The 27,006-nt window shown below is 40.7% G+C and overlaps 1 protein-coding gene across 1 annotated transcript in view; it reads right to left on the reverse strand.

Moving 5' to 3' along the window:
* Positions 1-8,662: 8,662 nt before the first annotated feature.
* Positions 8,663-27,006, reverse strand: part of efna3a (ephrin-A3a) — a 58,458-nt gene continuing 40,114 nt past the window's right edge. Inside the window, exons 2-5 of the mRNA XM_035681473.1 lie at positions 17,384-17,685; positions 17,055-17,120; positions 15,333-15,410; positions 8,663-8,952 (exon numbers count right to left, since the gene is read on the reverse strand). Of these exons, the coding sequence (XP_035537366.1) occupies positions 8,834-8,952; positions 15,333-15,410; positions 17,055-17,120; positions 17,384-17,685 (565 nt within the window). The 3' untranslated portion in view covers positions 8,663-8,833. The remainder of the gene's footprint in view (positions 8,953-15,332; positions 15,411-17,054; positions 17,121-17,383; positions 17,686-27,006) is intronic.

Here is a 27,006-nt window from a genome sequence, read left to right on the forward strand (position 1 = left end):
ATAAAACTTTATGCTTGTATTGAACATCAGAGTGGACTTGCATGGTTCTAGATAGGGCAATGTTGGTCCATCACTTTGGACCTACGAATAATCTTTCAGCTATTGTATTGGATTAGCATGAGATATTGTACATCCCCTGACTCTTTCTCTAGCACAACAATGAGGCTGACATTTTTGTTATTTAGTGAAATGTCTGTACAAATATTAGGAGTGCCATGACATTTGGAAAAAAAACTATCCATGGTGCACAGAGGATAAAGCCTACTGACTTTGGTGATCCACTTTCTTTTAAAGACATTCCCATCATCCTCTGTGTTTAATGCTAATTGGCACATGTTAGCCTGCTAACAAGATAAACTAAGATGGTTATACCTGCTAACATCATCAGCTACATCAGCATGTTAGCATGCTAAAGTTAGCATTTAGCTCAAAGTACTGTTGTGCCTAAGTAGGCTACAACCTCAAAGGGCTGCTCGCACGGAGACTCATAACCTTGTTTACTTTGCAGTTCAAATAAGCTGAATGAGTTTGCCAGCATTGGCTGTTTAGACTTTGAATAAAATATGAAGTAATGATAGCTCTTCTGTTTTAAACTTTGAAAGAGAGCAATTTCAAGCAATGAATTTGAAAGTGAGAAATCAAAGTTCCTGGTAATAAAACTTGTCATCTTTAAACCGGATTTCCTTTTTAAAATTTGTTTACAAACTACAAAAGATGTACTCTCTTCTGTGAATGTACATTTTAAACAGTGTTATCTATTTCCTTTGATACTTATTTGTGTCAGTCTGCAGCATCCTGGATCGTTCAGTCTGACATAAATACTTTGTTACAACATCTTTTTTGGAGACAACCATTAGCTATTCCTGGGTTTAAATTTTGACCAGATGCCCAAAGTGTCACTCTGCGCACACACACACACACACACACACACTGCACAAGGTCTCTGGCTGTTGTTGTGTGTGTGAGTAGGTCCCCAGCTGTTGAGTGGTGTGCAGATGTAGCAACCAGAAATGAGGGATTACAGCTAAATCTGGAGGGAGAGAGGAAGAGGACGGTGGTGGGGTGATTAGGGAACTTTGTGGAGGCTGGATGGAAGGTACAACTATTTAAAATGAAGACAAGGGCAAAGAAGGGTTAAATAAAATGCATCCTAATAGATCATGAGAGGGCCACAGGCAGAGCAGTGAGAAGTTAAAATTTGAGTCAATTTGAGAAAATGTGAGAAAAGGAAAAGAACACTGGAAGGAAGTAGAGACGAGAGGCAGATTTCTTTACAAGTGAAAGCTGGAGGGGTGATAAGAGAATGCTGTTAAAAAGAAAAAACATCCCATGGTGGGAATTTGTGAGGCTGTCGCATAGTCTGTTTTTTTCATTTGGTTACAAATTCTTCAACTTTCTCCACAATCTGCGGAGAAGGCTGTGTGCTAACGCCAGCGAGAAGAAGCTGCAGTAATCTTACATCCATATATACACATGTTTTTGCTAACAGAGTTAGTGCAGCTTTGAGCAAAGTTCAAGACGCTTTAGTCTGATTTAAATTTAACTGATAAATAGAAAAATAGATAACAGTTTACATAGAAAAAAAGGTTATATGAGTCTGACTTCACTGATGTTTGTAAGTGTAAATACATATTAAAGACCTCTATCTATCTACAAACTACCTCTATTTCTTCTAGCCCAGGATTACATTCAAATTCTGCCTTCTTTAATATTCAAAACATTTTCACATACACACTGCTGCTAGTACGAGAGGCTGCTGCAGATGGCAAATGTGGTCTGTTTGATATTCTGTGATAACTTTTCTCCACTTGTCAACACATTAGTCAACTGATCTGGGGAGGATTGGCAAGAGCCCAAATTAATGTGCGCAAAAGCAAAGCCCTCTAGGAAGCTTAACACTGTTCTAATTAAGATGCACATTCACATTTCCTGTCTCTCTTTACAACATGACCAGGAACGTCTGCTTCATAAAACCTTAAATTAGTGGGCTGTCACTGTAAAATTAGAAGTCATGATTTAATTTAGGTCCATTATAACAATTCAATAAATGCATGTTTTTTGCCTGTTTTAATGAAGCTACATTGTTCTTGCTTTGAGATTTCACACTTAGATTGTAACATGACTCTTGTTGCTCTAAAGAACAATTATCAGCTATTAATGAAGGTGTTTGCCATCCTTACAGATCCTTCTTCTGAGTGCTGCATGTATTGATCGGCAGCTGTGAAACATAATAAAGTGAACACTGTCACGTCATCCTCCCCTATTCTGCCTTGTATCTTTGTTGCAGAAGCTGGCATTATATTTCCCCTGGGCTTAAATGGTGTCATTTTGGATCCCAAATTTTCTCCTCACCTCATCTCAGCTCAAACCCCCACCTGGGTCAGTTTCCGTCCGCAAAGGAGAAGAGTTGACTCACAGTGACCTGAAGCTGTAGAAGTGTCAAGTCAAATCCAAAATCCTAGGAAGATTTGAAGAGGTCCCATTAGGTTATTTTCAGAACAGAGGACACGCATCAGAGATCCTACCAGTGACCAGGTGAACAGGTACATACTGCAACTATGGAACTGATCATTAAGCTTCACTCTTGATTTTTACTGCTTTGTATCCAGGACTGGAGATATTTGATTAAGGGGAAACAAGTACATTTACTCAAATACTAGGAATAGTTCAGGCTTTTGAGAAATGCTTTTTTCCTGAGAGTTAGATGAGACATTTGATACTACTTACTGTATGCTAAATATGAAAATGCTACCTGCAGCAAGTAGGATTTCATAAACACTGGAAGCAGGGGGAACCAGGTAGCCCGCGTTCTGTTCAAAGGTAAAATAATCTACCTGAAATGTCGAAATGTTGGTAAATTATTAAAACACATTTTGCACCGTAGCTACAAGTGTGTGCCTATCTTTATCCACACCTGTAATCGTGGTCAGCACCTCTAAAGCTTATTGATTACCAAGTTATAGCGTACAAAAAAGTGTAAAGACAAGATTTATACAGGGGATTATGTACTTGTTTTCCAGGTCTGTTCTGGAAAAAATGGTATTTGTGCTCAGAACACCTTTGCAGAATAAATTAGGCAAATTGGTCAAAAACAAGATTAGATGCCTTAATTTCCCAAATTTTGCGATTTTGTTACTTGTTATTGTATATTTTAGGGGACAGTATCCTTTGTAACAACTATTGAGCCGCTCCTACAGAACAATGAAGAATATTCCTTGTCTATTTTTTATACTTTTGAGTTTTACCATGATAATACAGTAAGGTTTTCAATTAAACTGGGCCATAGCCGGGTTTAAAAAAAATACTAAGAAAATATTGATGAAAAAACATTATATGAAATCTAGAATATATTAGAATTCTGGGCAAGTGGGAAGTGTAGAAAAGAAAGAAATACTTAGAACAGTGTCTTCAATAGTAGATACAGCCCTGTGTACCGTACTAAATTCTGTCTGTGCGCAATATTAAAAGAGCAAAAAACATCAACAAACCCATCCCTAGTGTGCACAGATTAAGACAAGAATAAATTTAGATTTCCATGTAAAACAGAAATTGACATTATTAAACAGTCTGTTTAACATGGAAATCTAAATGTATTCTTAATCTGTGATGACTCACCTCTGAACTAATATAATCCTGAAGGGTTGAGAACAAATGTTAGTACAGTAGGTCATTTCAGCCTTTCAGCAGTTACATAAGAGATTCTGCCTGATGTTGCCTTTGATGGCCCTTTTAAACCCTGATTTATAACTTAACTTTCTTTACTGATTCATCGTGTTGTTGACACTAGCAGCCTCACATGAATAAAACATGGGCTACAATGATGGCACACTAAAATCCCTGAATGAGTTTGGAGAGATATTAAATTTGAGTCCTACTGAACTTCAGCGGCTTAACCTGTATTCAGACATTCTTAGAATAAAGTAAAATCTATTCGGGGTACAGGCCACGTAATACATAAACCAGCTCAGTACTCTCATCATTGCTTTTCAGAATTCTTTTTTATCTTATAGGCAATCTGTTGCATAATGTTTTTCAGATGTCCTGAATGCATTTCTTCCCAGCAGAAACGAAAGCACGCTTTGGCGACACCTATGGGTGGAAAGTAGATTAGGTGGTTATACTGATTTAAGTGTAGAATATAATATCTGCTGTCTAGCAACATGTTAGCTGGCCTGGTAGAGATGTTTTCCATGTCATTTTTTTTTGTTTTTGTTTTGAATGTCTTGTTAAAAAAATGGGCACAAACTGAAACCTTACTTGTATAATACATGCATACAATAAATGTATTGTTGCGTTTCGTCCTTTTCTCCCTTCTCTCACTACCTCTTTCCCATCCTTCAGCAATAACAAGGCTTCACACGCAGGTTAAAGATAATCCTAAAAACAATGGAGAGCAGCCATTTAATGCGGGAAAGTGAAAAAATGAAATATATTGTGCACAGGCTTATAGGCACTGAGAGAAACTTGGCAGCTACTCTGGATTGCAAAACATTTCAATTAAAATAAATATCACAAATACAAGATGAGTTCCAAAGAAACTAGACTGCGAAGTGAGTGACATTTTGTGTAAATAGCTGGCTTTGATATGGGTAGTTGTCATACATGTTCTAGTTTTAGTGGAAAAAGTTATCATTCTGCCAATATGCATTATTCATTCCCTGGGCAGCAGTAACTCAGGTGGTTGTTAGTGTTGAGTTAGTGTTCGATTCCCACCTCCTTCTGTTCACAATTTAGCAACCATTGATATGTGTGTACTGTATGTAGGGGGAACATGTTGGACCAAAGCATCTGCCAAAGCTCTTGCTTGTGCATGATTCCAAAAATAAAACACTAAAAAAGAACCCAGATTTAGTCAATTGTATCATTTTCTGGCCAGAGGCATTTAAATGAGCCACAACTCATTTTCATGACTCCCAACCTTAAAACAGGAGCTTCCAAGGAGCACTTGAAGGCAGCACTACTCTCAGTGATTGTCCTATTGATGTGCTGAGCCATAACAAGTTCTCTGAGGAGGAGGCATCTGTTTCATTGTTAGGGCCAGACGGTACAGCTTGTCAGGGGAATTCTTCTCGATGGCACAGGCCTGCCCATGCTACAGATGGCTTATCTCACAGTAAATGATTCAGAAAACGATAATATGCCTCCAAATGGAGAAGAGGTCATCTCCTTTTGCTAATGGAATGTCTTCCTTAGTTAGAGTCTGGACAGAGCACTTGTTACATCTCTGTTTCATGGTATAAAAGTGAGGCTCTGTGTCCGCTGTTCCGGGAAAGGTAGGCATTTTTAATCCAAAACTCCTGATCCTCTCATTTGAATAGTAAGCAGATCAATTAATGTTTCATTTCGGCACAAGCAAAACATAAGCTTTTCCAGACACGAATTTAAGGTGTTAATGTGACAGTGTTAATTCCGTTACATAACTAACTAGAGACAGCCTCACTGCCAAAAAATGAAGCAGGGCGATTTTCCTGCAAAATGATGGTTTAAGTTGTCAACTCAGGCCCTGGAGCAGAAGCTAAAACCCTTCTCCGGTTCCCTGGTGTCAAAACACTGAAACGTTTATGTGCAAGTCCAGACCTATAAGTAGGCATGGGAACTTTAAGCCAAAACCTACTGTAATATTCAACAATTATCAAACTGTCAGCTAAAATGCACAAATGTCAGACAGAATCAGAAGCTGCTCCCTCACAGCAGGGTCAAACTGCTGCGGAACAGATATTAATAGACATGATCACTTCATTGTAACCTGCTTGGTTAAGTATGACTCACATTTTGTCAAGTAAAGTGTCAATCACATAAAGTATATTAAATTAGCTTCAAAATTTTCTTGGCAAAAACCCTCTATGCACATACGCACGTAAACAGTCTTTGACCCAGGAAGAGGGAAGCGCAATCTGACAGCCGACAGCATCGTCTGCTCTACTTCATACCGGGCCTGATGTCAAAATCAAAGACAAAATCTTATCTGCCCCCTCTGTCCCTTTTGACACGGACATTAGTGCATCTGAGACATGTTTCCCTCCCCATTGTCAGCTTCTTTCTGTTCTGCTTACAAAGATTAGAAAGAAGCTGACAGAGGCAAAGGAAGAGGAGAGCGACGTGGAGAGACGGAGAGGGAGACAGATTTGTGTAGACATGAATGGCTTGCAGGTGTTTTTTTTTTCGGGAAAAAGAGATGGAGTGAGTGGGAGATGTGGAGCCGTGACTTTCCCCCCACGCTGTCATTATGTTTTATGGCAGACGAAGTGTTTGTGAAACCGAAGCGAGGTGCTGTAAGGATGGGCCATGTGAGAAAGGGTGATAGTTTTACACCAAGAGTACGTGCAGCAAGAGTGCTGTCTGTTTACATGTCTGATCACAACCAACACATCTAAAAGTGGAGTGTGAGAGAAAGAGGGAGAGCATTGCTTTCAAGTAGAACTCAAGAAAAACAAACAAGTGAGTGCAGGGTGAGTGAAGGTGAAGGAGTCACTGTAAAGATAAAGAAAGGGCAGACAAGAGGCGAATGAGAAGGCTGTATGTTATTTCTGTGCAAAGAAACAGTACAGTTAGTTTGTTATGCACCTTTAGACAAATACACAAAAGTAAATTTGCAAAAAACATTTTAATTGGCATTGTTTTAATCATTCTTGGATCAATTTACAGTTTTTTTATTCATTCTTGTCAAAGGTAAACACATTTCTTGTGGTTGTCTTCAACATCAGTAAATGCTTTTTACCCGCTTCCCAAACCCCGTAACGTAAACTAACATTACAGAAGAGCACATTCTCTCATACACACTTGCATATTCAGATCCTACAAACGACTCCTTAACGGGTACGAAATTTCTAAATGCCACATACTTTAAAAGCGCGGACAAACACATTCTACATACATACGCACACAAATGTGCACACATATGTGTTTTTCTCTTGTTCGCTCCCACACTCACACACAGTCACACACACAGTCATACACGCTTGTGCAGTTGCACGCACATTCCATAACCGGCATGTATTATAAATATACATTACAATGCAGACTCCTTCGTTTCGCAAGCGCAGCACTTGAGGAATGCTGCCCTTCCATCAACATTGGCTCTGTCTGTGCATTCATGGTTGGTTTATGACATGCTTTTCAGCAACATAATCTGGTTAGCTGTATCTGTTACATGAGAGTAGGGTTACTGAGTGTATATCCCTACTGATTAGTCATAACCAGTCACCCTTTCTTTTTGCCAGGCTCAATTACATCTGACTATTTATCTACACAAGCAAAATGCTGCAGTAAAAATTCCACTGTTTAAAAAAAAGAATAAAAAATGGCACAATAGCTTATTGAGCAAAGGCCTACAAATGCACACTAATAAATTAGGTAGATAAATAATATACTTTAATGTTAAAATAAATACATTTGAAAAGTAAATAAATCAAAAAAGCACAACATTGTAATTTGATTAATGCCAGCCTACATTGTCCTGTATTACAATATAAAAAAGTGAACTTCTTTTTACTTGCACATTCACACGTGTGTGTTTTTTTTTTTTTAACAAAATGGCGGCAGCGTTACTTTGAGACTCAAAGCACAATTTCCCCTCAGGCACCTGCCGCGCTCCGGCGACTGTATGGGGTCGTTTCCATGGTGACTGTGACTGCTGTAATGGCCATCAGCACTGATTGGCTGGGAACCTCTGAAGTGGAAAAGGAATAGACGGGGTTGTCTGGGATTAAAAGGGAACTTGCTGCTGAGAGAGGTTTTTAAGAATTGTAAATTAGTGGTATTCTGAATGACTCTGCTGATTGCTGCTAGGAGAAAGGTTTGACATCCGGAAAATCTACGTGAAGTGCTGAAGGTAAATGCATCGGAACAAAACACACATCTACCAAGTCTAAGTGCCGTCAAATTACTAGTCCAGAGTCTGTATTTTTCTAGGTTTACAGTGTGAAGGCAGGAAATGCAGACAAAAGACTAGTTCTAAGAGGGCACTCGCTATCTTCTAAGAAACGCAGGCTTTGCATCTGTACCTATGACAAAGCCAGGGGTATTTTTGATGTCTGGAGAAAATGGATTCTTAAAAGGCCTGTGGATATCCTCACAAAGTCTTTCCCTTTTCTTAAGAACCACCTTGGATTCTTATTACCAGCAGCTCTCTCACCACCAGTGTGAAAACATTCTTCAATGTCCAGGACAATGGCAGCAGTTCTCATCACTGACTGATTATATAAATATCCTGTATAGCCCAGGTAAGATCAGTACAGTTCCAGAGTCCAGCTTGCTCTTTACTACTTCTAAGTTTTATCCATCAGCATACTTGGTTCGTGGTCCAAGGCCTAAAAATCCACTGCAGAAGTCCGTGTTTGCCACTTTCTTCAAAGCTACAAAAGCCTTGCTTTCATCAGCTGAAGACAGTGCAGCTTAAATTCCTCGGGTGATTTGATGTCCATGCTACAATAAGAGTGTGTAGTCTACATCCAACTCATTACAAGTCCACTTTTTACTTGCCTGTTAGGTATCAGGCATGACAGCAGCACAGAAGTCTGAATATACGTTGTGATTGTGGTCTTCATGTTGTGGCAAACACACCTGCATGAAATGCTGTGGTATTCATATAATATTGATGTCCAACAACTCATGAAGTGTCAAAATACATGGGTATAAATGTGACAGCAAAAAGGCCTCTCCTAGTCCAGGTAAGTTCAAGGATTTACTTCTGTGTCTTTTTGATTGTGGTTCTGTTTCTACTTAATTCTCTTCTGTGTTTCTGACAACTTTCACATCAACAACTTGGTGGATACAAAGCCCTTTGGACAAGGCGGTCCAGCAATGCATGAAGTGTCACTCACGGTGACAGTCGCTAGGACAAAAAGATGCCCGACACGAGCATCATCGCCACGGTGAGAAGAAGGCGGTCACGTGATGGGCTGCTGCCACTGACGCTTTTCTCCAGTTTGGGAACTTCAGGGTTAAATTCATCTGGAGAAAAAGGCACAGACAGAGAAAAGTGAGAAAAGTGAAGAACGTGAGTGTGAACGAGCGAGAGTGTGTGTGTGTGTGTGTGTGTGTGTGTGCCAGACAGAAGGAAACGAACCATTACTACATTATTAATTCATCAATCTAAAGGCAATGTGTGATGCATGCAAATTGTGCTTTAACATATGCAAAGAAAGAGACATGATGCAATTATCAACAAACCACCAATTATCATCAGCACTGCACTACATATGGCCACTTTCCCCGTGGGATGGAAAATTAAAAACACTTTTGTTTCTGATCTGTTTTTTTTCCATGTATTCCTCTTTTCACACTAATAATGTTTTTATCCTAGAGGGATTTCAATCAAACCAAATTACTATGGCCTTGCCATTGATTAGACACAACAGAATATTAGCTGGAGGGGAAAGATGGAGAAAGAGCTGGGAGAACCCATTTTGTAATATTCTGTAAAAAGTGGATTACACTGAGTCATTATGCTCTGTCTTGACATAATGCTTCCCATTATATCTAGAGGGTTATAACATGGTAAAGTAAAGGAAAAAGGAACCTAACAGAGCTCTGTTGCTTACATATCCATCACAAGTTTAAGGACAACCTGGGCTAGCTGCAGAGATGTTGGGGAAGAAAAACAGTTTTTTCCTATCAAGTAATCTAACTAAGTGCACAAGAAGGCTGCAATTTCTTACTGACGTCAGTCACATTAGGCCACATCAGACATAAAAGACAGATGCATTTGAGGGGGAGGGGTGATGGAAGAGTTTAAAGCCTTGAGATGTGACATACTGATATTACATTGTATCATTAGGAAATTATTTGGGTTTAACAGCGGAAAATTGCACTGGATAGAAGAAAAATAGTTGTTATGATACAAGAAAAGATATATATTTATTTGACAAATTGTTCCCAAAAACTGACAAAAATTGTTGTTTGTCTACTAAAATCCCATTACTTCACTTTATTATGTTGTCATCATGATGTCCTAGTGCGTAAAAATGTTTGAGCCGACTCTTCTTCTTCCATCAAATAAAACTGGCTATCAACAGGAAATTCATCAAATTAAGGGAGCAAGATGTCTTCAAAATACTCTTTCACTGTGATGTTTAAGTCTTTTCTGGAGTCTAAATATTATGAAGACAGTTATTGGCTACAACTAAAAACACAAAGGTGATAAGATAACAGACAGAGACAACAATCACATGTCAGCTGATGTTTGATGAATGCAAGGAATTTTGTTTTTGCTGTTTCTGTCCGATAGAAAACCATGCAACCGCTCTGGTTTTTCCTGGTTGTGTGTGACGCCTGCCCACATCAGAGTTGTTCTTAAGGAACACAAGGTATCTGTCCGTGCCGATGACACACGACACTGACATTCACACTGCAATGCACCGGGATGAACTCCAAAAGAAAACAGGCAGGCAAGGCATGAGGGAGAATATAAACCTGCATTGCCTCAGGTAGGGCCCACAGGTCACAGCGGGGCTTTCACACCATCCGGTTTGTCTCTCCATAAGGTTTCACCAGAGAGGCTCCAGAAGTAAAATGTAAAACTCAGCAACCGGAGGAAGAGACATCCTGTCAAGTACATGCAGACACATCCACAGTTGCTTCGCATGTGAACAGATTCATTTTGTGTGATCTTACAGACTTGTTTGTGGGTGTGAGGAGCTTTGACAATCACAAAGCTGCACAATATGCACCTCTTCAAAAACCCTTGCTATTTAGGGAGGCTGTCCTTGGAAGATGAATGTGGGGGACATCGTGTGCCTCGGGCCATAACAAGTTATCAAAGGTCCACGGTACGACACCTAACATCACAGTACAATTGTGGGATACAGCAATCAATTTCCAAGAACACAATCTGGTGCAGTCTTGTCTGTATGGGGTGTAACAACAGAAGAGCACTCAGGGTAGCTCTCCTGTCCACGCTAAAGCGCCCAAGGCATTTACAGTGAGATAAGAAACATCAGCTCTAGACTGTCGATGAGTGGAAAAAGGTTGTCTGGTCTGATAAATCATCGTGCCCACTACATCGCAACAATGGTAGACTTGCAGTGTATAAACAACATGAGGCGATGGACCCATCATGTATGATTACGGCTGTATAGGTCAGTGGGGGAGGTGTAATAATGTGGAGGCCACTGGACTGGCTTACACTCTGCTATTAATGTCTGTAGATTGATGCCTTAATGCCAGAGCATACCTTAACATCAGAGCAAATGTATGCTTTAATCATGGGAATGGGTACTAAGATAGGATAATTCTCTTGGTCACAGTAAAAGACTTGTCTTGGAATAGTCTGAGGAACATTTAGAATAATCAACTGATATTTCTCCCACTAAAAAAATAATAGGGGGGAATAAGGGGGAGCCACTCATATAATTACTCAAACAATTGCACAAAGCATGTGATGTGATTGTGCTCTTAACAATGACAATGTTAGCCTCAGTACTGGGAGGCTACTAGCTTGGTTTCAGACCAGTACATCACTACCCACCTCTCCGGTATGTTTAGTGATGGCCAGTGTGCGCTTATCGATGGCTATTTCCACGGAGAATAACTGACCAATGAGAACTTGGTAGACAGAATTAAGAATGGGGAGATCACCTTTACCTTCATAGCTACCTAACCAAGTATCTCCAAATTTGGTGATTTTTAATAAACATTTTTCTGATAAACTAAAGGATTAAGTGTTCCTTTATGAAAAATTCTCATACTTCTTTTGCAGAATAAACTAGTTTAAACCCCACATGGATTAGTTGGGAAATGCATTGTCACAAATCAGAAAAGGTCTGTTTCATGAAAAGTTGACTTGTTACAGATCTCACAATACAGTGATTCTACAAACATATGATGATCTTATAGAATATGATGCATTCCTGTAAACTACCCAACAGTTTGAAGTAGTGCAAATTAGCATCAACAACATCAACATCTACACCAGTAAAATGCAACAGACACATCAATGCACCAACAATATAAATCCAAAAACATTAACAAACACAAACAAGGTTCTGAATGCAGGACTTGATTTCTCAGGCGAAGAGGCTACATATCTGTTTTTTCTACTAAAGCTGCTATCAGCACCAAAAGTGGTCCAACATGTTTCTCAACCAAAGGTTGTCAATTCTCCTGATAACTGAATATATGACTGTAGATACTGGATGAAGTCTTTTTGGTTCGCTTGGTGCAATACAACTTATATTTTATGACTTTATGATTTTGAGAAAATCTGCAAATAACAAGCAACTCAGAACAGATGAATCGAGGGTGCTAGTGCACATTGATCCTCTCTTGAAATGATCTGTTTACAGCTGCATTTTCTGACCCAGCACATCATTTATGTTTCAGCCTTTAGGCCTCCTCTACTGCTGCATACATTTAATATTGGAGGAAAGTGTTTAGAATGTCACAGAGGTAAGAATGCAGTGTATACTAAACTTTGCTGCAGGAAACTATAAAGTTATGATTATTTGAAACGCAATTCTTATTTTCAGGTGATTACAAACTGATAAAAACATACCTATGAATATTATATTCCATCTCTGCCAGTAGTAACTCCTAAATGCTACGCACTGGACCTTTCTGGTGTATTCCAATTAGTAGTTAGTAATTGCTGAGAGTTGGAAACACTTTCTAATGGGGCAAGAAATGTAAGCGAGTCAGATGATCAGGCAGGTTGTAAACAAGCCAAGCCTGCGTCCCATTTCACAGAAGTGATTCGTAAGCACTGCTTACACACAGATTGCAAATTGCAACATCTTGTTTCACAAATGATGATAAACTGTGATGAATGTTTACAGCAGACAGATTGGGGAATATTTTTATTGTTGGTCCTCGTTTTCTCTTCCAAGTTTGTCTGACACAGAGATTTGTTTAAAACCTGGATGATCATCTTATTGCTCATGTTTCTTGCCCTGCCTGACTTTAGCAATGTCACCATTTTTCCACATATTGGCAAATGATGTTGTGAGAAAACTCTTGTTATAGAAATGATGGCCGAAACTACAAAAATAAGACCCGAGTTGTGATAGCCTAAAATTATCCGTAAAACACCATGTTAAATAAGGAAAATGTGACGTAGAAGCAAAGCTAATAATAAAGTAACAAAGATGACAGAAAGTCCAAACATATGTGGAGAGAGAGGCTGAGATTTGTTGATGCTAAGCCAGTCTGTGGGATGGTCTGGTCCTGAGGGTGAGTCAGAGAGTGGGTGTCCAGCGGTCAGGAGGACCATCAGGGGTACGTTTTGTTTTTAAGTGTGAGTGTGTGTGTGTGTGTGTGAGAGTGCGCATAAATCTGTGTGTCCTGATTTTGTTATTCTGCCAAATGTATTCAGCAAAATGCATCACAACGCTCGAGGCTATGATTTTTTATGATTCTCTGCCAGTGTGTGTTTTTTTATATTAAATTCTACGTAAGCTCGAGCCCGAGTTACTGCTGAGCAATTCGCCCACCACTGAGCTTTTCTTTCTTTCTCTGCCCCTTCTCTCTGCACCCCCCTTTCTCTGCCCCCACTCTGGTTTTATCTCTTTTTCTGCCTGTTTCTCTTTCTTTGCCTTATCCGTCCCTCTTTTTGTGAGGCTTTTCCTGCTGCATTTCTCTTTCACTGCCTACTTCCTGACTTTCTCTCTCTCACTTTGTCTCTCCATCTTTCCAGCCTTTGTCCCTCTCCTCTATTTCTCTATTTTCTGCCTTCTCTCTTTGCTGATGGCTCAAGAGCTCTTTTCACTCTGTCTCTGCTGGCCTCAGTTTCTATCTCAGGCAGGTCACACTCTCTTAGCCCTCGTCACAGACTGCCCACAGCTCCCAGAAACAAGCATACTAAATGATTCCCGGCAAGAGGCTTTTGTTTGAGATGGGGATGGAGAAAGAGAGAGAAAAATAGAGGGTTTATGTAACCACTCAGCTGCACAATTGACTCGCTCACTGACATGCTTTCTCCTTAGGTAAACATGGACCTTTCATTCCTTACAAGACCTCTACTGACCTTGTGGATCTTGCTCTAGAGAAAAAAGGAAGGTTTTACCTTTACGGTGTGTGTGTGTGTGTGGTTGACTGTAGGAGGTAAAGTTTTATGTCTTATTTTCCGTGGTGGAAGCATTCACATCATTTACTTAAATACCACACTGAAAATACTTCACTACAAGTAAAAATCCTGCATTGAAAATCTTACTTAAGAATTATCAGCATAATTTACTTAAGGTCCAAAGTGTAGGATTTGGTAGCATCTAGAATCTAGTTGAAAACAACTCCCCCGCCTCACCATCCCCTTCCATGCACGAAGGAGAAACTATAGTGGTCATGAAATGCGCAAAAAACGTGAGCAACCTTATCTAGAGCCAGTGTTGTTGCTGTTTGTCCCTTTTGGGCTACTGTAGAAACATGACGGTTGAACATGGTGGGCTAAATCCTACACACTAGACCTTTAATTCTAAAAAAAGAAGAAGAGAGTAACTAATAACTAAAGCTGTCAGAGTGGAGTAAAAGGTATGTAGTGGAGTACAAGTACACTGCATGAAAAGGAAATACTCAAGTAAGTACAAGTACCTTAAATTTGTACTTAAGTACATTTAGTGAGTGTATTTAATTACATTCAACCACAGCTTATTTTCAAAGTTTTGTCCATCATTCTTATTTGTAGTAATACCACCGTACTCACCTCAAGTTTACAGCTCAGATTTGGGAATCTGACGACACAGCTAAAAATAAGTCTGACGGGGTAGCTCAAGCTCTAGCAACAAATTCCCAGGTTAACCAAACTTATTTGAAAGAGAGAGGCAACGTGAGGCCAGGCATTGCTGTGGCACTAAAAACTGAGTTCTGTCCAGTCATGAATTTTATCATGACAGTGACAAATTAACTGTATAATAAGGTCAGTATCCCAGCCAATAGTGCTTTGGCGTATTGCCTTGGTGCTTCACAATTATTGGTGTAATCATAACTGATAGAAATAATCAAAACTCAGGAAAGTAAGTTGTTATAAACTGGAACTATCATTTTATGATTTCCTGGGTGTACTGTTGGGTTAAGTGGGTTAATTTGTTCACATACATATTTGCTTTCTTACAGAGAGGCCTGTAAATACAGTAAATGGTGTCACTACTGCTGAATCAAGTTTATATGATTCATTGTCTTATCCATATTGCACAACAATCAAGAGCAGAAAATAAAGGTTTTACTCATCAACCAGCTATGCCCTGTGGATTTTCTTTTCCCAACCATAGAATAAAAAACTAACAAATGTTTTTTTCCTTTCCACAATGATCGGTACACAAATCAAGCTTTGCAGCCACAGCCAAATATTGACCAGCATCTGACAATTGGCTGCTGTTCATTTTTAGCAACTCAGAGTCACTCACCAATGTTGTGTATTTTGATGTTTGGCCTGACTGTGTAGTCGGGAGGAGTCTGACTGGAGTCATCATCTGCCTGGGAAACTGAGAAACACACCACATATACACACAAAGACAGAGAGATAGAGAGAGAGAGAGAGAGAGAGAGAGGGAAGCAGAGGAGAGAAACAAAGATGGAGAGAGAGACATGGAGAGAAAACAGCCCATTAAAACAACAAGACTGAGTAAAATGTGCATTTTAGGACCGACTATATTGTACAGAGATATGGGAAAAAACTGTTGGCGTGCCCCTGCCTCTGAGAAAGCATGAAGAAATCCTGGACCGAGACTCCAGTCTTCCATCTGATGATTAAAAGCATTTGGAACCAGTGGACAGGAATCATTTTCACATTTACTGTTCGTCTAGACACAGAATTACATTCAGTCTGCATTGCCAAATGATCCATGAATGAATGATGTGTGGGTTTGTTGATATGCATGTGTATACGTCTTTGTGTATTTTTTTTGCTTTTTCCAATTAAATATGTGTGTCGGTGAGAGCCTGTGATTCCACTGCATAGTTAGGAGGATGAAATAGCATTTACAGAGAATTTACATAGAGGCTGGTAGCAATCAATTTGAAACTCTTTACAGATGTAAAGCGTATGCCATGAATATTCACATCTTTGTCTTATCTTTAAATCTTATAAGGGCTGAGACACACAGAGGAAATGAAAACGGTCTGGAGGCAGCTAAAATCAACAGCTTTTTGATAGCAAGCTGTTAAAATGACCTTGCTGAGTAAAGGTTGTGGATTGTAAACTGACTAAATGCACCAATGCGCACATAGTCAGTCATGCACACGCACAAACACACGTTAAAATATTTATGGCTGACATAGTACCACGTGCAGACACACACACACGCTCAAACACCAGCACCTCGAACACACGCACACGCACACACACAGAAGCAAATGGAGGCGTGGTAGACACATCAATAGATTAGCCGTGACACTGAGATGGGGGGGTGGGTGTTAAGGTGATGTGTACACAGGGGCTGACACTGGCCTGAGTGTGGGATGTATTAGTGCTGACAAGGTTAGAGGAGAGGGGGAGGCTTTCAGCACTGGGCTCCCTGATCAAAGGCCTGCAGGGGAGAGAGCAGGCTACCAGGGTAAAAATAACACACACACTATACAGAGCAGCAGGCATCAGAGAGCCAGAAAGAGAGAAGACGAGATAGACGGTGAGGGAGGAGGGAGGAGGGAGAGGGGAGGAGATGGTCAAGAGAGCTAGGGGGGAAAGAGGGCAGAGAGAGCTGGATCTTGTGAAACTGTTTTTTTACATCTTTTGTACATCTTCGCGAGAGCATGTCATTCACAGAGAGATAGAGCATTACTGTAATAGCACTGAGACAGAGAATAACATTAAACCATCACTCTCAAAGCGCTGCTTGAAGGGAAAAGACATCACCATCAAAACCTCGCCAAGACAGCGAGCGGCAGAAAAGCCTCTCTCTGAGAGGAGACTGTCAGATCTTAGTTTTTCTCTCTCTCTCTGTCTGTTTCTCTCTCTCTGCCCTCTTTGTCTCTCCTTTGTCTGCGTCTATGTGCGTTTGGGAGACAGAAAGAGATAGGTGGAGGGAGGACAGTGTAGGTAAAGTGACGCAGAAAGAGAGGAGATGATGTAAAATGAGTGGGAGAGAGCTGTGTGGAGGCAGGGCAGAAGAGGAGCTGTTGGGTCTCACCGGTGGAGCAGCAGACATAGACCCTCAGTCTCAGGCAGCTGTGGCCGTGGTGGTGGGTGGGCGTGGCTGAAACAGAGAGCAAACAACAACACGTCAACCTTGTGCCATCTGCAGGCCGCACCGCCCCTCAACAATCAGCTGTGCAAACTGCAGCCTGAGACTGAGCAACCGCCCAGTCCTCAGCTGAACTTCCACAATCTATTAGCAGCACCCACACGCCATCAATACATGTGGGTGACAGCAGCCTTAGAGCCACTCTGCATGCACTACTTCCTCTGGCTTTTCTATGCATTACAATGAAAACAGTGGCGTTAAGTAGCCTGACTCACAGATATAGTAGTACTCCTGGCCCACGTTGAACTCGTAGCCCAGCGAGAAGGCGCTGTAGCGCTGGAACTTCTCTGAGAACTTGATGGGGGCGTGAGGCGCATGGGGCCGGTTGCACTCCCAGCGCTTGAAGCCCAGCTGGGGGTCGCAGGTGCGGTAGCCACGGTAGCTGACCATGTAGAGGATGTACTGCTCGGCCACGGTGCGCTCCAGCGTCCCCCGCTGGGTGGTGTTATAGTGCGGGCAGTAGATGTCCAGGTAGTCGTTGACGCTGACCTGCACCGTGTATCCCTCTCTTCTTAGCCTGATGTAACAAAAAAATTAAAATAAATAAACACAGAGCGACAGAAAGAGAGGGAGAAAGGAAAGGGAAAGACAGATAGAAAAATGTGGATAAGTAACTATGGCTGCAAACAATGAATCGTTGTTATATCTATTAAAGGGATTGTTTCACAAATGTAAGGTTGCCAGGCAACGACACTCCAGAAAATCACTCCTTGCCAAGAAATAGTCCCGCAAATAACCCCCCTATAAAACTGCAAATTGTGCATCATTTTTGCAGTTTACAAACAAACTAAACATGTTTATTAAAGAGCTTTAGATGTGTTTGTAGGCGGATTTCTGTACATACATGGAGCCAGGCTAGCTGTTTCCCCCTGCTTCCAGTCGTTGTGCTAAGCTAAGCTAACAATCTCCTGGCTGTAGTTTATTATTGAACAGAGTGGTTTTTATCTTCTCGTCTAATTCTTGGCAAGAAAGCAAATGAGATTATTTCCCAAAACACTAATCAATTCCTTAAACTTCTTTAATTATCTTTAGAATTATTGTATTGATTCTAAAAAGAATGTTCTAACAAACAAACAAACCCAAAGATATTTAATTTACAATGAGAAAAACAGAGAAGCAGCAAATACTCATTTACAGGAGCAGTCCCAGAGGTGTACACTGGGTGGCTGCCACCCCTAAAAAAAAAAATGCCTGGCCACCCCCGCTGCCACCACAGTTTGGTGTCAATGCTGTCAAATCTCATGCATTCATTTAGATTCATTTTCATGTGTTTTGGTAACATTTTAGACGATGTGAAAAAAGTCTCCACGGCCCCCTCTTACCACCCCATAAATATTTCTCTGGATCTGCCCCTGCACATTTGAGAAGATAGAAGCAGTAAATAGTAATGTATTTTACTTGATACATTACATCAATTGCATTAAATGAGTAATCAAATAAATTAATCCTCTGCCTACTGACCAACTGATCTTTTCAGCACTAAAGTTAACATAAAAGCAACTCAAAGAGGCCAGAGAGCAATAGACTTTTCTCTCTGCGTACATTAACACCCTCTTTTCTTCAAGAGAGAAACTATTACACCTAAACTATCACCCCCCTCTGCATATAAAAACACATTTTCCTTGCTAAATGCCTTGTGGCGAGTGCTGAGGACGGTGCTGAGAATTATAATCTGCACTCCTGTTTTCCCCCCTGAGCCAGCTACAGGCCAGGTCATTGAGGCGGAAGGAGATCCTGTCAGTGGCGATGTATGCTCTGGCCGCAGGGGAACCAGCCTGCACACAGTACATATGATGGACCAAGCTCCCCCGACAGCCAAGGAAGGCCACTCTAAGGTTGAGTGAGTGTGTGTGTGTGTGTGCGTGTGTGTGTGCGTGATGTACATGATGGTACAGTAACCCTTCAGTTGATTCAAGACTCCTTGCTGAACAACTGAGGCAATGATGTGATATGATTTCGCATTCAGCCGCCACGCTGTGATCTCAGCTGTTTATAATACTAAGTATACTTATTATGTAAATTACACAATCTGTAATTAGACAAAGTAGAAGTCATTAGAAGGGCTCCTGCAGGTGAGCTGATGAGATGGGAATTGTCCTTGGCTGCAGTGATGTGTAACCTGCAACAACTACAGTTGTAATGACTCACTTGCACCACTAGGTGGTGGTATTGTGCTTTATTATGTTTAAAGAGCACTCCCCCCCTCCTCTGCACTCATTTTTTCTCTCCTACTGTTTGTCTCCTCTTTCTTACACATTTTCTGTTACACACATACAAATGAGCACTCAGTTGCACACACTCACAACCATCCTTCACTGTGTATACATTGTGCCTACACACTCTCACACACACACACACACACACACACAAAGCTGCGGACACGCTCTCACAAACATGCGCACACGTGCATACATTACTAGGTCAGGCCTCCAGAGAGATTATTATTCAATTACAAAATGTGGATCAGAAATGTCATGGCACCTCTCTCCTTCTCGTTCTCTCTCTCTTTTTCTGTCTCGCCATCTTTCTTGCGGTGGCGTTACAACTGTTCTCTTTTCTGGATCTTCTCCCATCCTCCTTTTCATCTCCACTCCTTGTCTTCGTTTACACACACGCTGAGGCAGATGAATATCAATTCTCTTAACCAGTGTTTCTTTTTGGGCCATCAATCTTATCTGTGCTTTCTATCCCTGCTGCTCAGATGTGAGATGACAGACTTTTGTCTTGCAGTGCTGCAGGAAGAGACAACACAGCTTTGCTTCAAAGGGACTATATTTAGAGAGGGGGGGAGGTTGTGATGGGGGAAGAGCAGAGGGGTAGAAAAAGATAAAGAGGTACAATGGGTGCAGGGTAGAGAGAATGGTAAGTAGATAGACCTAAGATGAAAGTGGGAGAAAGAGGGTGCGTTGAATATGAAAACATGCGATGAGGAGAATCCTGGATGCGAGTGGCGTGTAAAAAGTCGGAGAGTGATGCAGTCACTGAGAAACAGGTGAGAGGACGGCGGCGTGCGAGAGGAGCTGGATGCAAGGAGGCAAGAGCAGGAGGAAGAGAGTGTGTGTGTTTGTGTTTGAGCACTTGAGCATGCTGGGTTATACTGAGACAGTACAGCAAATGCAGCTAAAGGACCAGCGATTCATTTGTTCTTTTGATTTAAGATTTAGATGAATCTATTGTAATGCTACAATTCAACTCAATCTAATACAATGAACAGTACTCAATATCATTTTCTCACAATGTTTTTTAACAAAATGAAGACAAATTATAACTGAAAAAGATTCCTTTTCTTTTTTAATCTTAACACATTTGTATGGTGATGTAAGTGTCTCATAATATAACTTGCCATCCCTAACTGATTGTTTAGTGTATAAAATGTCAGAATGTAGTGGAAAATGACTATTACAATCGTACAGGGCCAATGGAGGTATCTTCATATTACTGGTTTTGTCCAATACACACTCCAAAATCCAAAGATATTCAATTTACAGTGATATAAAACTGAAAGAAAGAAGCAAATACTCACATTTGTGCAGCACATTTTGGAATGTTTAGCACTTCAGGTTGGTAAATAACTTAAATAATTACCAGTAATTAAACCCAAATTGGTTGCTGATTAATTTTCTGCTATTTGACTAATTGTTTCAGCAGTAGATGAACAAGCGACCCTGTTACTTTACTGTTTTGGTTATCACTCTGACTCACTAGACATAACTACACAGCAGGAGGACCATTTGTTCCAAACATAAAGTCAGCAGTAGAAGAAGCTGGGGAAGAAAGAAAGTAAGAAAGAGGAAGAGGAGGAGGAGGAGGGGAAAAATGACTCTGGAAGAAGAGGAGAAGGTAAGGTGGTGCAGAGGGGAAAAACAGGAGGAAAGGAGACTAAAAGGGTAGAGTGAGAAGAACAGGCTGGCTGGGTGAGAGGAGTCCCTCTAGGTGTACGCTGTTATATAAGCAGTCCACTTAGTGGCACAAGACAGAAAGGTTGCAGGGCAGAGAGGAACGGAGGAAAGAGAGGAGAAGAGAAACAGAAGAAGGGGGTGAGAGGAGATTTAATAACTTACGGTAGTGGGAGGAGGGGGATGGGTGAGGGAGGAAAATGCATTGAATGATGACAACAAAGAGAAAGGCGCAGAAAGGGAGGCAGAGGCGCAGACAGAGACATAGTGCTCCCCGGGGATGAACATATATGTGGTAAAAGTGCATAAAAAAGACTGATGGCTCTCATTCTCTTGTTGTCTCTCTTTTCCTGCAGCCGGTTCCCTCTCTCGAACTCTCTTACTCTCTTTCCGCTGTGCATCATCTCTGTGGTGGTTTTGCTGTCTCATCATCATTTTCCTATGAGTGGGAGTGTGCAGCTAGTTAGTAAAGGCTGCACAAGCTGGTGAAGACTGCCAGGGGAGGCAGATAGCAGCGGAGGGAGAGAGAGAAAGAGGAATACAGAAAGAGGAGGAGGGGGGCGAGGAAGAGTGAGACAAAGATAGCACCACTGCACCTTTCACATCTGCGCTAAAAAGAGTCTTTGGAGAATACCAACGGTATCAATAAATAACAATGGTGAGGTAGTGCTACAGCTAAAGACACTCTAAAACATACAGTTCAGTGGACAGAAACCGAGAATCTCCTACAACCACAGAACAAATCTATAACTCCTGTAGTGAAAAATAACAGGCAAAGATCATAAACAATAATTTGTAAGTCACAAAAAACGAGGAGAAATATGAAACATTATCAGAAAATATTTCCCTCACTTTCCACATGAGCGATGTCAATCATTTTTTGTTTTGCTTCACCAGGCTTAAAACTAAAACAAATCTGTGTCCTCTGTCATTTCTCTGCATAATAATTTTGCCAGACTGCATCAAAGTGAAAGCAGAAGCATGAGCGCTGCTGGCTTTCAAGGAAAATAATACCAGTGCAATTGTATTTGTTTTATTTTTTCTGTGTTTTTTTTTCTACTGACATGAATGGATATGAAAAGTCTAAATCCACAAATCCCAACTTAGTGCTGTTTGTTCTGCTACAGGTTCGCCCTACATTACTGCCAGAGGCTCCAACTGTTTCCAAAATTCCATTAAAAACAGCTGGAAGAGACAAGTTGTTGCTTTTGACAAGAGTAGTCCAACCTTACAGGAAAAAAGACAGTAAAAGCTTCTGACTGTGGAAAAGAAACACTTGTGGGTTTTCATCTCTTCATAGGTATTAATGCTGATAGGTACAGTAAGAATATAATTACACCAGTATTATCCTTTGCAAATACACATATCACATAACTCTTGGAGGCTTACTTTTATAGACCATGAAAGTCAAATAACTGTTTTAAAGCAAAGTGCTTTTATTTCTTCCAGTGCTTACATTACCAATTTTCTCTTATTTGGCCAAAATGTCCTTCTTGATTCAGTTTCCTTGCCAACATATCTGAAGTCTTCTCTTCCCACTTGCTTTATGTGCTTGTATATCTACATAATAATTATGAACATAGCTTTTTTGAGTAAAAAATAGCACCACGGAGTCAGTATGATTAAATTTAAAGAATCGACTTTTGCATAAATGCTCTCGTCTTTGCACAGGCTATCACACCGTCCAGACCAACAGTAAGTAATCTATGTGTAATTAACAGTACAAAGCTGTTTTTTGGTGTCTGCGTTGTTTGTCATTATTGCTTTTGAAGATGGCTGCCGTGAAAAATTTGTTCATTAATATTTTTATCAAAGTAATTATGTAAAATCTTGTACTTTCTGTGTACCTCTACAGCGCTGCTGTCTAGCTCTTGTAGAAGCTTCTTTCAGAAAAGATGAGGTCAGCGTGGCATCATCATTGATGACCTTAAAAACACACTCTCTGGGGTAATCAACATCAGCCTCATCAGGAGGATAAACTACCGATGCGCGAAATAGCGTGACTTAAATGCCATTCACCAATCGTCTGTTTACCACCGACAAGACTCCTCCAATCGAGTCCCCTGGCAGGGACAAGCTGGGCTCTGCTGTTTTTCTCTGTACCTCAGCACCAAAACTCATTACTCGTGCACGCACACATGCGCACAGAAGACACAGACAACCATCAGACATGCATTGCGAGCATACACACACGCACACAAGCACAATATCTCCTGTGAGTCGTCGCTGATTGAGTTAACGCCGCAATTAACGGCCCGGTTTACAATGTTTCGATCCAAAATGGAGGATTGAGGGTGGAACAAGTGCTGAGCCAGTCTGTAGGAAGAGGCAAACGCTGCAACTCTCTTCTATCAGTATTAGACCTCTGGGAGTCATCCACCAGTCTCCTCCACAACCTCTGTCCACTCTGGCCTCAGAGAAATTGAGGAACATTACCTTTTCATATTTACCCATTCTTGTATAAACCTCCCCACGGCATATTCCCCGGCCCTCCACCTTTGCTTCCCTCATTCGAAAATAAGCTCTGCCACATTTCTTTTCTGGCCTTTATTTAATTCAGGGAAGCTTTGCAATAAATTTTTTTAACATTTACAGACATCCACACCTTGGATATATCCTGTAAAGCTGCAGTATCGTCATTTTCGGTCTATAGTTCTGGTGCAGAAATTACAAGTCTTGCTCAAGGACACCTTGACAGCAATTACCTTTTCAAGGCGATCACCTCAAGAACAGTTTATCAATTTGAACCAATCCCATTTCAGCCTTTCTGTTCCTTGACTGACCTCAGTGTGGGCAAAGCTTGCTTTCTGCTGTTTCTTATACAGTAACTCCACTTCAGTCAAATCACATCCACAGTGTGCTCCACTGCTAGGAGACACTCTCTAGTCTGCAGCTGAGAAATGCTGAAATGCCAAAGCTTTCAAATCAATTAATCACTCTAGTAATTAATACATTTGTGTTGATGTTGCCTGGTCATGGCATTTACACTGCATGCCAACAACAATGAGGTGAAACAACTTAAAGTGCAGCATTAAATGCTCAATTGAATTGCTGTTGTAGTTTGAACATGCAGAAAGTTATGGATTTCAGCTCTAAAGTGATGCTTTATTGATCTCCCATAAGCAAAATCTCTTTGCTTTCCCCTCTCAGAGGGACGCCACAGTGCAGCCTCAGCTAAAGAACATCCAGCAGCTTGTGGGGCTGATTCTTGCCGACACAGGGGCTGAGAAATAGATCTTTTTAGTTAAAGGACACTCTCTCTGCTCACTATTTCACCCTGCAGTTCAGTTGCTCGGTGTCTCTGTCTCCCCAAGCCTTGCTCTTGGCGTGCCTTTAGTAAAGTGGGTGGGTGGTGGAGGGCTCGAGGGACCCGTTCTGAAATGTAAAGCATTAGCCAACTTAACTGAGGCAAATGCACCTATGAGAAGGGCATGCAGTCTGTCAAATATTAGGGAACACAGAATTTCTGGCAGCACTGCTGGATTTATAGTCCAAGCTGGTGGAGGAGATGATGCAGAGATGAGTCAGGACTCCAACATCAGCGGGTGGTTACAACATAAACCACAAATACACACAAGCTGAGGGTTTGGAACCCTCCAAAGTGGGCACAGGAAGATGAGCATGATAACAATTTAGAAAAAAAAAACATTCTTCTTTCTTTTTGATTAATTAATACTACTTTACAAGTAATGCTACAAAATGGTGAGAAATCCCTACAACAATTCACTTGGCCCACGCTTCAAATTGCTTGCTTTGTCCGACCAATAGTCCAAAACCCGAATATATTCACTTTCCAATGATACAAAACAAAGAGAAACAGCAAAACCTCACACTTGGGAAGCTAGAAGCAACAAATGTTCAGCATTTGATGAATGCTTTTAACAGCTAATTAAAATTCTACTTAATTATGTATTCTGAAATATGTCTTTCTGTTTTTTTCTTGTGAAATACTGGATAGTTTTATCTCTTCAAGCCTTTAAAACAATTTAAGAACTGAAAATCCCCCTTTAGTTAAAAGGCACACAACTTGCATGAAACGTTTTAAACAAGGTCAGACATCGCTCCATTTTAAGGAGTCATGAATGAAAAAAAAAAAACATGTTTGGATACACTGGCCTAATGCAAAGGGCACTTCGTGTTTACTAGTTGGCTCAGTGGGCTTTCTTATTTGAATTGTGGCAGTGAGGGAAAGAAAACATGATCATGATCAACATAATAACGCCATTTCCACAGCTCCAACCTCTGATTAAATAACTCGCAATGCATTATGGGATGCCGCCAGCTCATTCAGAGGAAATATGAACAGGCATAAATTTCATTGATTAATCTATGTGGCTTAAGCTGCTCTTTACTTTCTAGACATCCACAGAGGAAGTTTAAATATCAAACAGAAATATGGATGACACAGTTGAATATTAAACTGTGGCTCTCCTCCAGCTAGACTTTGCATAAAAAATGTAATAGAGGACACTGGGCATCTTTTTTCCTTTTAATACAGTGAAATGCTTCCAAGGACCACTTGGGAATGCTTTTCTGACTATAATTGGCTACTGTACTTTGGGCTTTGCATTGGTGTGGCATCTTAGACTGGCAGCAATATGGCTTACACATTAGTGAGCATTCAAATCCAACAATAAACTCCCTATTTTACTGACTATGGCTTAGTTTAGTAATCCAACTGAGATTTCAGGTGGCCAAAATATCAGTGCTATAGTCTGTGTAATGTCCAAAAATCTGGTCATGTTGAACATTTTATAATGGATGACACACACACACCCACACCCACACAATAAAATGGTCAAATGGGATACAGATAAAGGGAAGCCCTCCTCCTCTAATGACAGAAGACAGAAAACCTTCAGAGGTGTCAGGAGGTGATGTCAGACCTCGGTCATGGCCAGTCTTGAAGATTCATCCATCCCGCTGAGTTCGTGGTGTGATTATATCCTGTGACAAGCCGCGATAACAAGGGTCCATCTCTCTCAAGGTGAGGCTCTAATTGTACCTCACTGTTAAAGGCTTGATCGCCCACATCTGCTCTCTTGGTCTCATCGCAAGCTCACTTCTCATTTGCTCTGTCTCACACCCCAACACACTCCTGTCTCTCTTTTACTATTAATCCTCTTTACAGAATGATGTCGTCAGATCATGAAAAGGACCACTCATTCTCATTCCTTCACGTTCTCCCACAAAAGTCCTGCATTCATACATGGATAATGGACAGTACCAGCCTTGTGGAAAACGATTGTGTGTGTGTGTGTGAGTTCAGGTAAGGACACAGGTTACTCCAAACAACACTGAATTTGACATGTTCTCAGGTCGCTGAATGTGGCACCGGGTGTAAATCAGACTGATTTGGAGTTTGTGAAGGAGATGGCACTCAAAATAAAGACAATCTACAGCAGTCGTGAATTTTAAGTTGCTTTTTGAAGAGGAGATACTGAACTGGGGAGGATATATATATATATAGAGAGAGAGAGATCACTCCTTTTTTGCAAAACATGAGGAATAGGGATGAGTTGAACGTCTGCTTGAATGTTTTTTTGCGATCTTCTAAAACTTTCATTGAATGACTGAATCACAGTGACAAAGCAATGATTGTTCAAAATATGAATAAATCTGTATCATTTCTTTCAAAACAGAACAGAAATGTAATTCCAACACCATGATTGATAAATTATGTACGTATATATTCTGTTTGCTATTCTGCTAAACATCTGTTAAGTATCTTTACCAAATGGACCTGATATGATGCCTGCTGCATTGGAATGAAGCAGTCTAAAATCAGAAAATGATAAATCATGAATCATGTGAAAATTAGTAGGGCTGCATGATATGATATTAACATCGTATTGCAATTATATTGTCTGATATTGCAATCTGATTCAAGATTAGTGTGGTAATGATCAGGATGATGTGAAATGAGGGGGTCTGTACCAAAC

The sequence above is a fragment of the Morone saxatilis genome, unplaced genomic scaffold (assembly GCF_004916995.1).
Source record: "Morone saxatilis isolate NCDOM2014 unplaced genomic scaffold, NCSU_SB_2.0 Contig9, whole genome shotgun sequence".
Classification (NCBI taxonomy): Eukaryota; Metazoa; Chordata; class Actinopteri; family Moronidae; genus Morone; species Morone saxatilis.